Here is a 12,620-nt window from a genome sequence, read left to right on the forward strand (position 1 = left end):
CAGAGGCATATTTTAGTTTATTTTTTATTTTCTATAAAACAGATGAGTTTATTCAATGATCATAACAGACTGAATCAGAGACCTCGATAGACCACTCACATACCAAACAATAATCGAGGAAAATGGTTCACAAAAACCCCCAAAACAGAACAAATTTAACACAAAATAAAATACCTGAATAAAGCAAACTCTGGGCTGAGCTGCGGGTCAGCACATTCTCTGTGGAACTCATGGCACATTATGTCCAACAGTTATTGTGAGAAGAAAAAAAAGGCTAAAAAGGAATGAACTTGTGAGTTTTAACCTTTCAAAGCCAGTCTAATAATAAAGTTCTATACTCATATATGGTGGACTTCATAGAAATTAAAAAGGTGACTTAAGCACAGAAACAAGTTCTCCTGAAGTACTGTTTATCTGTTTTATTCTCTTCATCAATAGAATGCTTATCTACATTGGGGACGTGCCTCCCTGCACCACACACTGTTAAAAGAAAAAAAAAAAGGTTGAACAAAAACAAACACGCAGTCACACAGCCGTCCCAAATTTACAAAGTCACACTCACAGACCAGACTTAAACGCTAGTGTGGCAACGCTGAAACATATCTACCTAAAATCTGCGGATTGAACAAATAGAGAAAGAAGTTGTCAGGTGTGTACACTCATAGAAGTCCAGCTAAAACTAAATTTAAAACCCGAATATTGACAACGGGTAAAATATAAAATGCTGTCTTTTCCTTTTTTTTATTAGTTTTTTTTTTTACACAAACTCTTTCAAAAACCTCCCTCCCTGGTCAAATATTACACCACCCAATCCTGACTCACCCCTTTCCAACTCCTTCCAAGTGTAATATAAGCCAACGAGAATTGCAATACAATACAGGCACTGGAGAAAAACACCAAAAGAGACAAGTGAAGAGGGCGAGATGCATTCAGATTTCAACCCATCCCCGGTCAAACAATGTCTCTAAGAACAGAATTATAACTCACATCCACTATTATTGAACAAGAACAAAGATAAAAATCAGAACTGGTTTTTTTTTCAAGCAGTTTCCGCTTCATAACTTTTGTATTGGTTGTCTTTTTATCTTAAACTGTCTACAGTGTGCCCTCAGTGAATTAGAAGACAATTTGATGCAAAAACAAAAAGGGAGCTCCTTTCAGCGATGTTTTCACACGTGATTTAAGTAAAAACATAAAGGTGTTAAGTTATATCCTCTGATCGTCCCGTTCTCTGCTACCTGTTGACCTCTGACCTTACAAGAAGGTTTCTATTAGAGTGGACAAAGAGGAAACATGAAGGGGATCCCCACCTAGTCTAAAGAGAAGAACCCAATAGGGAGACTGTTGTTTACAAGCCAATGATGTGGACATTTTGAACATTATGTCTCAAAATTTAATACACTTAATGGTGCAACGCTTGTAGTGAAATCATATTCAAACTAGAGCGCAGAAACACTGGACCTTGCCCTTCTCCTACTAACAAATTCCTGTTGCAGCTTTAGATCGAGAAACAAAGGATACGACTTTACTTGATTTTGTTTTTGATAAATACTTGCTTGAACTATGATAATGCATATATTCAGGGTTTGTTTTGTTAACAGCTACCTACCATGATTTAGGAAATGTATTTTAGCATAAGAGATAATGGGTTGTTTGGCATAGACATAGTTGGTGGAGTGTGTTGGTGTGAAGATTCAAAGACCTACAGAGGAAAAAAGAAAGACCCAAAATAAAGAATTATTGTAGTATAAGAAAATACTTCTTTACAGTAGATACTTGTGGATGAAAAAAGGTTCTGCACTGCTCCTTCTCCTGGTTGTAAATGTTATTGTTTGTCCATGTGTGCAGGCCACAGAGCATAATGGTCTGTTTAGGAAGGAGGTGTAAGGCAAATTGTACCTTCTCTACTGAGAAATATACATGATTTACAGTATGGAAGTCGCCTCCCCCAACCATGTCATGTGTTCACGTACAACAATTTAAACAAAACAAAACATAAAAAGACCAGTCTTCTTCACATCCTCAGACATCTGGCAGTTTCAAAACACCTCTGCGCAGCCTGTCAGAACATTATCAGAGCATTTTCATAGATATTTGGATGTCTTTAGTCTTGCAGATTATTGTTGTGCCCACAAACACTGTAAGAAGCAAGTGTAAGAAAGGCAACTGTGCCAACAGGGTCCTCTTTCCCCTGTTATGACGTATCAGGCAGGTACTGTCAAATTCCCAAGGAATGACATCCAAAGCATCAAGATGATCCCCATGTGTTGGGTTTTCAGTCCACAGGGACCGAGCGAGATGTGGCTGCCAGTCCACATCCACTCACAGGCCGTGTCTCTTTGTGGTTCATGGCAACCAAATCTTTCTTTAGAGAAGGTTTACATCATCCATTTTTTTTGCAGTTACGTTTCAGTAGCTCCTCTCTTCAGAACAGGTTCTCCTCAAAGATAGCCATTAAGTCGCTTTGGAAATTCATGTCAATAATTGCTGCAGTCTGGAACGAGGAAAACAAAAAAAATAAATCCTCAAATATCATCTCTTTAAAATATCTGATACAAAAAAAACTACAACTGTGACTTCATCTACATTTATATTAAACGACAGATCCTGATTTATGCTGCAATTCTTTGTATTCTTGAGAAGGTTAGAAATTAAGTTAAGTATCTCACCGCTTCTCGCCTTCTCTCCTGTTCTCGGCGACGTGCTTCTTCTCTCTCTGTTGGTCTAGTGTGTTCTGAGCAGCAGGTTGAGGCGGTGTTGGGGGTTGAGGAGGTTGCTGAATGGTAGGCTGGGGCTCTTGCTGCGCGTCTGCTGTTGCTGCTGCTGCTGCTGCTGCTGCTGCTGTTGTTGTTGTTGTTGTTGTTGTTGTTGTGAAGGAGCTTGGATGTGCTGCTCCAGACGCCTGCGTGGCTCTTCGTGCACCCTCCTGGTTGGCTCTATGATGTCGTCGTCATCTCGACCTCTGAAAACATTCAGCACAATAATCGTCACCAGGTGAAGTCAGACACCTGTAGTGTTGCCATATGGGCTTCACAGCTGGTGCCATCCCAGATGTCTCAGACAAAAAATGGCCAAAATACAATTTACAAGGCCAGCTAATAAGATCACTGTCACTGAAAGAAAATCAATGTTTCATCTCTTCATTTTCAAGGTTTGCAAACCACTTCGCAAACATTTTCTGACTGTCTGAAACAACTCCTTCAGAGGGGTGTACTACGAAGCGAGTTCAACATATCCCAGATATCTTTCCTGATCCAGCGTCACTGAACCTGACAAAGGAGATCATGCTAAGCTGTCACACAAAGCTGGTTATCAACTTGATGAGTCAATCTAGAGTTATCCTGACACAGGACTTCCACCAGATCCGTGTCCGGTCCGTCTCTGATCCGCTGCGGTCCGGCTCAGTGCTCTCTCGTTCGTAAATGACATTTTGTCGTCATAGTTAGTTAAAAACTATCTAATGATAAAACAGTGTTTATTCTGAAAATCAACTGGATGTTTTAATTTTATTTTGATGCCTGACATCCTGACCCACTCCATCTGCTCTGTGCTGAATTGATGCGTCGTGCTCCGGCATCCGGCAAAAATAGAAGTCTGATCCTTTGCGTTCCGACCTGCCGGATCAGAGATGCAGCCGGAACGCAACGGAGCGGATCCAGTGGGGGCTAACAAATTTACTGGAATAGAAACCTAGCAGATCCGGTGCAAGACCGGAGACGGACCGGAAGCGGATCTGTTGGAAATTGTCCTTGAGCACGTTCACATGAACGAGGCGGAGAAGGCAACAGGACCACAAACACGGAAGTCTGCCGTAAGCACATCAACATTTTCCAAACTCAGAGCTCTGATATTAGAAAAATACCAAGAATTCGTCCAGACTAACATCAACACAGCTGTGCTTGAAAAATTAAGGAAGACCTGAGAGATAAGACAAAAACACTGAGAGGTAATCATGTATTGACGTCTTATTTCTCTTAATTTATTGCAGATAGATCTGATAATAATAACTCCGTTTATTCCCTGACACTGATTTCTCTTCCTGATTCAATGTTGTGCCATGTGTGACAGTTTTAAAGCTAATGTTTCGGCTGCAGCCCTGACGGTATCAACTGAGCGCTGTGGAGAAATAAAAATGAAAACATTATTTAAAGTGATGTGCAGGAGGGATGTAACGATACACTCCGCCAACAATTCGATTCGAATCCCGATTTTTGGTTCACGATATGATTCACTCACTCATTCTGTAACGATTTTGAAGAAAACTGGATTGAACTCAAAATTTAAATAACTATTATTTTATTTCAATTCTCAAATATGGACAGTTGCTATAAATATTTTTCTCTTATATTTCTTTGTAAAGAAAGTAAGCCTTTTTCATTTTTAAGGTGTGTTGTGACTCAATAAAACCACTGCACACTTTTTTCAGTACCTTGCAAAAAAAACTAAAAATAAGCGTACAAAAGTACCTTGCTGGAAAATTTCAGAACAATTATCAAGAAATGGAAAGTGAACGATTCCCAAATGAAAGTATTAAATGTTAAAACAAATAAGGTAAATCTCTTTAAATTAGGGAGTTAAATTTCAAGTATTCTTCTTGATCAATCTTTGTAAATGTTAACAATGAATTATTGTTTAATAATTAATAATAATAATAATAATAATAATAATAATAATAATAATAATTTAAAAAACGCGAATGTTTTCCATGTTAAAAACAATGCCAAATGCAATATTCCCCCCTAGATCAAATTTTCCTTTCATGACAGTGAATATAACTGACAGTATTAAACAGCTACGGATCATATTGAGGTGTTCAAAATGTTAAACAAGTTAAATATCAACGTGAGGAGCAGGCTTATAAATAATCTCCACGGACGCATGGTCTAAGACTAAGACTACAACGTGGATTTACTGCAACAGGACAACTGAACAGATTCATATTTTAGACTCAGTGTCCAGTTTTCTTTCTACTTGTTCTTTATGAGAAAAATAAGCATGTGAACGCAGTCATGTGTCAGCCGGGAGCGCAACCGGGTCAGAATAAGTGCGGCGGCAGAGAAAAAAAGAGCTCGTGGAGACCTGTCACTCCAGCTGAGTGTCTCCGCTGTGTGCAGTCAGCTGATTCTGAAACATGCTTTAAACTTCAAACACCTTCACTCAGCGAGTGACGAGAGAGCAGCACAAGAGACATAATGATGTTGAATAAGCGGAATGAAATGCAGATAGCGCCTTCTACTGTTTAAAAATTATATCCCGATACAAATTATGTTGAATCGATTTTAATCCACCCTTATTTGTATCGATTTGCGATGTATCGTTACATCCCTAATGCGCAGTTTTATATTTAATGAAGCACAACAACTTCCCCTGACCAAACTGTTTTAGACTCTGTTTAAGTATGATGTCAGGAAAGACAAACAATAACTGTCATCAGTATTTCATATATAAAATCATATAGGTAGACAAAGTGTACTGCCCGTCTCTCTCCCCTCGCGATCAGTTCACAGAGCTCCGTGATCGAGCGAGCTGATTGGTCAGTGGTTGGCGTGGTCTAGAAACTGATCTCTGATCCTGAACATAACCTGCCCCAAAGCAGGTTAGGAGTTCAGCGTGAGTAACCATTGTTATCTACCCTGGTAAGGAGTGAACCCCCGTCGTAGTACTGAAAATCCAGAGTTAACCCTGAAGTTACCTTGATGACCACAAATCGTGCTTCGTAGTATACCCACTCTGGAGTCCAGGATTTCTACTGATTCTCAGTGGCTGCTGCATTCCCACAATATGACCACAAGGGGGCAGAGTACATCACATTATTGTCCTGGGTCTTTCTCAAGTACCTCTCAAGTATTTCTACCAGCTCATAATAAATGCACACTAGCCCTACTTGCTGGTAAAAAAGAATGTCAGTGCTAGTTTTGTTGAGGCAAACTTTTTTAGGTTAAATATTGCAGCTGCCTGAATATTTTCTTCCCAAATTTTCCAGGCAACCTTACCGTAGTTTGTCCTGTTCTCTGCGTTGCCTGTCTTTTTCTACTTGCTCAGCTTGAGCTTTGAGTGCTTTCTCCCTCTCCTCTTTCTCCCGGGCAGCACGCCGGAACTGCTCAAAGCTGTCACTTGATGACTTCACTGCAGATAGCGGCATAGAAGTGGACTTTTGTGCCAGGCTGGCCCATGAGCCCATATTCTTCAGTTTCACATCCTGAGAAAGAACACACACAGACAAAGAGGATGGTGTGAAATGATTCTTAAACAAATAATAAATCATAATTTACAAGATGAAGTCCAATAAAGGTCTCAAATAAATAACATTAAAAAGGGACTGTTACACCTACCTGTACTTTTTTGGAGGTGACAGGGGCCTTAGACTCCTGCTTGAACTTCTCCTTGTCTTGCAGAGAGGAAGGTGGCCCACTGGGCTCAGAGGAGCGGATGACGGGTCGTGAACTTTCCATGGACTTCACATCTACTCAGAGCAAGAAAGAATACACACAGGCACTGTCTCAATACCACACACAACTCCTTTATATGCATTTCATTTTGAAACACCTGGGAGAAAAAGAACTCCTGGTACTTACTTTGTTGGCCATGGGCTGGTTGACAAGACTTGCTGTCAGCATGTTTGTTATGTTCTGGTCTCATTTCAGGGTTAAATGGCTCTCCTCTCATCACTGGTGATAAAGGAAGTTTCTCCTCCTTTATTCCACCTTGACTCCCAGGGGCCCTCTGCTGCAATACAGCAAATTAAAAAAGAAAGACATAATACTTAGAGGGGGTTTAGTCCTGGGCTAATGATGTTTTCACATGCCTGTGTCCAACTTGTGCACACGTCTCACCTTTTTGGACTGCATGTTGTGAAGGGGAGAATGGTGAGAGACAGGTGGGTACTGAGGGAGTTGTGGGGAATGCATCATTAAAGGGGAAGGGTTGTCCCTTGCATTACCTGTCAAAACAAGGGAAGGAGTACAAAAACAAAACAGTTAACCTCACAACAAATGAAAAAGTGGATGTTTTTACTGTCTTCCCAGACTCACCAGTGTGGTAAGGGTCAGCCTTAGTCAGACGAGGGGAGGGCTGTTCTTGCTGCTGTTGGATGATCTGATGTGCTTTGTTGGTGGGCATGGATATCTTGTGTTGTGATCCTTGGGACTGACCAGCTAGTCCAGGACCCTGCTGATAGTTCAGTTGCTGCTGCTGAGTGTGCTGCATGTGTCGGGCCTGGTGTAGAGGCATCTGTTGGGATGGCACCTGATGTGATGGGGCTGGTTGAGTCTGGGACTGAACAGGAAGCTGTGGAGGAGGCAGTGTGGGTTGGGAGGGGATCTGTGATTGTGTCTGAACAGACTGTAGGAGAGACGTCTGTCCTGGTTGCGGGTGTTGCTGCTGCTGACGTGCCTGCGCCTGGAGCGACTGCATGGACTGTTGAGACTGACGGGTTTGCTGGAACTGCTGCAGGTACAGTTGTACTTGGTTCAGAGGCGTCGTAGACCCTGGCTCTTCATCATCCTCAAGCAGCATCTGGGGAGGCTGGGAAGACAGCAAGCCCTGGGGTGTGAGTGTTGGAGGGGACATGGGCCGTTGATGCAGGGGCTGAGAGGGTTGGAGGATCTGAGGGGGGAGCTGATGCTGTGGCGGTGCTGCTGGCTGGGGCTGGGGCTGGGGCTGGAGCTGCTGCTGCTGCTGCTGCTGCTGCTGCTGCTGCTGCTGCTGCGGCTGCTGCAGGGTTGGCTGCTGTTGGGGAGTTGTTGGTTGCTGCTGGGGGGGTTTGGGATGAAGTGGAGCTGCCTTGTGACTGGGTCGAGAAGGCTGCTGAGGCATGGAAATATGCAGGGCTACAGAGTCCACAGTCAGGACAAAAAGAAGAAGCAAAACACCCAATGAATGTATCTTTTTCGACTGACCATCTTCCCCCTCAAGAATTCTCGGTGATCGCTGACACGTTTACTTAATAAAATTTGCTATTACATTAGAAGTAGCCATTAGTATACCAATAAGCTTTACCTGGAGATGTGAGGATGGGATGCTGGTTGAGGAAGGGGTGGGTCTCAGGAGACACTGACGCAGCAGAATGAGCATTGAGATGTGGAGGTACAGGTGAGGTGGAGGAGTTGCCCGTGTGGTGGGACAGATGCATGAGGGGCTGACCACCAAAGGGTGGCAAGGACTCAAAACTTGTCTCCAGTAACTGTGAAGACTCCAGAGCAGCTACAGGGGGGACAATAAAGCCTGCAGGGGATGGTTGGTGCTGTTGCTGAAGGTGCTTCAATTGGCTGCTCGACTGGAGTCCTGCAGCTTGGGAATGAAGCCCCATCTGAGCTTGGCCACTCTGAACGTGCGAGTGCATCTTTTTCCCCTCCTTCAATGACTGGATCTTTTTCTTTTGTTGCTTTATTGTTCCTGAAAAAGAGTGAAGAAAAGAGATGGTACTTAATTTCCTGATTATGATGAAGATTTAAAGAGCAACACAATTTGAGGTTAGTCACCTGTCGCCTCTGCTTCACTATCTGTGCTGGAGCCACTGCTGTCTGAGGAGGATCCAGTCTTTTTGGAGGTAGCCATAGACTCCACAGGCTTCTCAACTACCAAAAAAAAACAAACTTTGGGTTCATGCATATCAAGATTAAATCTCAAAATGCTGATTTACTAGGGGACATTATTCTTACTAATCTGTACAGCCAGCAAGAGCGAGAATTGCTTGTTTCTTTAAATGTCTCACCTGCAACCTTTTTCTTCTTACGAGACAGACAGGAAGACACATATCTCTCGAGTTCACGTAGAGTGGAAGGCTTCAGTGTCTCAAAGTCAATCTCAATCTCGTCTGGGTTTGAGTTTTTAAGTGAAGGCTCTCTGGACTGGATGATATGAACCACACGGCCTAGTTTGTCACCAGGAAGCTTGTTGATGTCCAAGCTAAGCTGCCTCTTCTCCTCGTAAGTCATAGGTTTGCACTTTTCCCCTGAAGCTGATGACCCAGCAGTCCCCAGGTCGTCTTCTAGGTTAGGAACTGGCTGTAGGCTGGAGGAATGATTGTTCTTCATCCCTTCCTTTTTACTACAAAGAAATCAAAATCAAATATTACATGAAAAGTTGCTTGTATATTAACACAATCTTTCTTTGAAAATGCACCTAAGTTGTACTATATAAATATTTAATGCCTATGTGTTATACTTCTAGACGCAGACAGATTTATTATATACAGTATAAAGGACATAATACTATATATTGATTTCCAGCAATCTGTGGGGCATGAAAATCATTTGGGGACAAAAATAACAGGTACATGAAAAAAATCTATCAAGATTGCCCACTATGAGGAATTAATCACAAATTACAGCTTGATTATGAAAGAAGAAGAAGTGGATGGGTAATAAACTGAGGAAGGGTAATACTGAATTATGAAATATTACGCTTAAAGCTGGGGTTGGCAGTCTCGGAAAACTAGCATAAATTTGAATGTCGCATGTCCTCATGACTCCGTCTAACCCCTCCCCTCTTCCCTCAGAGCTCCTCCAAAATGACGCCCCCCCTTGCTAGTTGTACCTAAAATCTCTAAAAGTAGTGTGGGAGGTAGAACCTTCAGTTATCAGGCCCCTCTCCTTTGGAATCATCTACCAGTCAGGGTCCGGGAGGCAGACAACCTCTCCACTTTTAAGAGTAGACTTAAAACTTTCCTTTTTGACAAAGCTTATAGTTAGAGCTGGATCAGGCTTGGACCAGCTTTTGTCATGCTGCTATAGGCCTAGACTGCCGGGGGAACTGGCACACTGACACACTGGGATCCTAGCTCACCCCCTTCCCCCCAACCCCCTCATCACTTACTTTAACTCTGCCTGTCCCATTAAAGTTACTAACCATAGACCTTTCTGGAGTCCCTGAGCTCCATTGTCTCGTAGATTCCTCTGAGCTGCCGTAGACGTCCTCCTGCTGTGGACGATCTGGACTCCAGCTGATACGGACGTGCTGGACTCCAGCGGCAACAGCTTCTACGACTCGTCTCATCACTATCACCTCTCTCTCTTACTCCCCTCTATCTGTCTTTCCAGACCCAACTTGGTCAAGGCATGATGGCTGTCTAACATGAGTCTGGTTCTGCCTGAGGTTTCTGCCTGTTAAAAGGAAGTTTTTCCTCACCACTGTAACTAGCTAAATACTGCGATGTGCAATGCTCATGATGGATTAAGGTGGGGTCAGACTGAGTCTTACCCTGTCTTGAAGTTGGGTCTCTGTTCATAATTTGACATAGTGTGGTCTAGACCTCCTATGTTTGTAAAAGCGTCTTGAGATAACGTTTGTTGTGATTTGGTGCTATACAAATAAAGATTGATTGATTGATTGAATGGTTTAAAATTTTGGCACCCAAAAAAGGCTCATTGGTTGGTGTTTTCCCAGGTTTACTCCGGCTGTAGATAGCAGCTTTTCTTTGCTCTTTTTTAAGAACACATCATATATTGATTGCCATCAGGACATAAAGATCATTTTAACCAGTATAACAAAAAGTGTATCTAAATCTGATAACCAAGCCCAGCTTTAAGATCTAAGATGGATAAAAGTGAAATACTGACCTGGGTTTCTTCTTGGGTACAACTTCTTTGATGTTATTGTTACTTGTCTTTGTCTTCTTGGACAGCTGGGACACAGGTATAGCATCCTGGATCTCTTCAACAAGGCTAGGCATTCCTCCTTTCTTTTTATGCTTCTCTTTTTTCTTCTCCTTTTTATCCTTCTCTTTTCGCTTTGGTTTGCTGGCTTGTGGTTGGGACAGGGCAGCCAGCTGCTCATGGACAGCCTTTAACTGTGTCAAGAGAGGAGATCGATTCTCAACAAAAGGCAACCAGGGTTGGCTGGACCACATGTTTGCCACCACTCCTAAACTTAAGCTGCACACTGACCTGTTCTTGAAGCTCTGCCAATCGCTGTGCTCTTTCCTCCTCGGAGTCATCTGTGGAAGATTCCGATTCAGAGGACGAGTCACTGGAACTGTCTGAAGATGAGGCAACATGGGCAAGAGGAGGCTGGGGCTTAACAGGGGCAGGATGGTGATGAGTAGGAGCTGGGGTGGAAACCAGAGGCTTGCACTCGGGTTCATCTGGCATCTTGGCAAAGCGCATCTCAAAGACATCCTGAAGAGGAAACGGAAAACACACACAAATCAGAAACCTTTTGGGTGGGAAAAACTGGTCACTACTAAACCTAAACAACCTAACAATTAAATTACAAGTTACAGAGTTTATCTACTTCTTAGTTACTTGACTAAGCTCGTAGTCAGTACAATGACTAGGTGCATTTTCAAATCTTGCTTTTTCCATCTATGCCCCCTCCCTCTTGAATTTGCTCCCTCAAGCCATCAGGTCTGCTGAGTCTGTTTATAGCTTCAAAAAATGACAAAACACATTTGTATACTCAGGCCTTCATAGAACCTCCCATCAAACCTCTACTGCTGTCTGTCTATCGCTTTGTTTGTCTGATTATTTCTGCATATGTATTTTGTTTCTGTCTTGCTTGTTTTTATTGTTTCGTGCCTGTGAAGCACTTTGTAACCGAGCGTTTTAGAAGTGCTATATAAATACATTTTTACTAACTTACTTACATAAGTATTTTTGGTTTACCTGTAAAATATAAGCAATAATTTCTTCTTAAATACAGTATATTTAATCAAATATGGCTCTTCAATAAGTTTTGTTTGAAATTTGTAGCCAAAATAGTAACATACACTCATGTTTGCTAGCTTATCTCTGAGTGAGATTTGCAAGCTAGCTGATGCAGGCCTGAGAAGATGAGTGCTGTGCAAGACCCATTAACTAACAATAGAATGTTTTGATGTAGCACTCTCCTAATAAAAGGTGATCAGATTAACTATTATGATGGCTGATGACATAACTATCTTTCAAAAAGATAAATTCAAGTCCACATTTATGAACCACCCACCCAATTCAACAAAGTACCAGTGTTTGCATCTTAGACTTCATTTACCTGTAGTTTACGTGCCATAGCTACCACCTCATGGTCTGGTGGATTATACTTGTAGCAGTTTGAAAACATTAATCGAACGTCAGCAGCAAACTCCTGTGGCTCCCGGTACTGCCTGTTTTCCAGCTTAGCCTATGCAACAAATCAAGAATATTAAATATCTGTCATAACACAAAACCTCTCTTGTATATGTTATGATACTGTTACAAACTCATCAACACACCTTGATGGAGCTGAGGTCCATTGGATGTTTAATGATATCATGATAATCATGTAGTCCCAGTGCATCCACATCAACAGGCTTGTAGAAAGGCCAGGCGTAAGCAGCATGCTTCTTAGACAGCATATCCCTAACCAGACTAGCACAGTATCCCAGCTGATCCTGAGGTTTTGGGCTATGACCTCCACTTGGCCCACTCAGTCCTACCCCTATGCCTATTTGATGCTGGGAATCTGGAGCATCCTTCTTTATTAGTTTCGTAGGTCGGGCGCTCTCTCGCCTAGGTAGCGTCTTCCCAGATTTGGACTCTGCTGGCGAAGACTCACTCAGTTGGTCATTTGCTGTGGGCGTTGTAGTGTCTGCTTTCCTTTTCTGGCTCTTTCTTTGCTAGAAAAAGGTTAAGACAAAAAAATTGCTCAGAATTTAAGGGTAAGGA

General features: G+C 42.4%; 1 protein-coding gene across 1 annotated transcript in view; it reads right to left on the reverse strand.

Moving 5' to 3' along the window:
* Positions 1-12,620, reverse strand: part of brd4 (bromodomain containing 4) — a 46,728-nt gene continuing 34,108 nt past the window's right edge. Inside the window, 16 exon segments of the mRNA XM_034710796.1 lie at positions 1-2,494; positions 2,670-2,705; positions 2,708-2,808; positions 2,811-2,962; positions 5,994-6,199; positions 6,333-6,463; positions 6,576-6,726; positions 6,834-6,940; positions 7,032-7,829; positions 7,999-8,394; positions 8,481-8,576; positions 8,714-9,048; positions 10,560-10,789; positions 10,887-11,117; positions 11,968-12,096; positions 12,188-12,571. Of these exon segments, the coding sequence (XP_034566687.1) occupies positions 2,426-2,494; positions 2,670-2,705; positions 2,708-2,808; positions 2,811-2,962; positions 5,994-6,199; positions 6,333-6,463; positions 6,576-6,726; positions 6,834-6,940; positions 7,032-7,829; positions 7,999-8,394; positions 8,481-8,576; positions 8,714-9,048; positions 10,560-10,789; positions 10,887-11,117; positions 11,968-12,096; positions 12,188-12,571 (3,552 nt within the window). The 3' untranslated portion in view covers positions 1-2,425.

This window comes from Notolabrus celidotus, chromosome 20 (assembly GCF_009762535.1).
Source record: "Notolabrus celidotus isolate fNotCel1 chromosome 20, fNotCel1.pri, whole genome shotgun sequence".
Classification (NCBI taxonomy): Eukaryota; Metazoa; Chordata; class Actinopteri; order Labriformes; family Labridae; genus Notolabrus; species Notolabrus celidotus.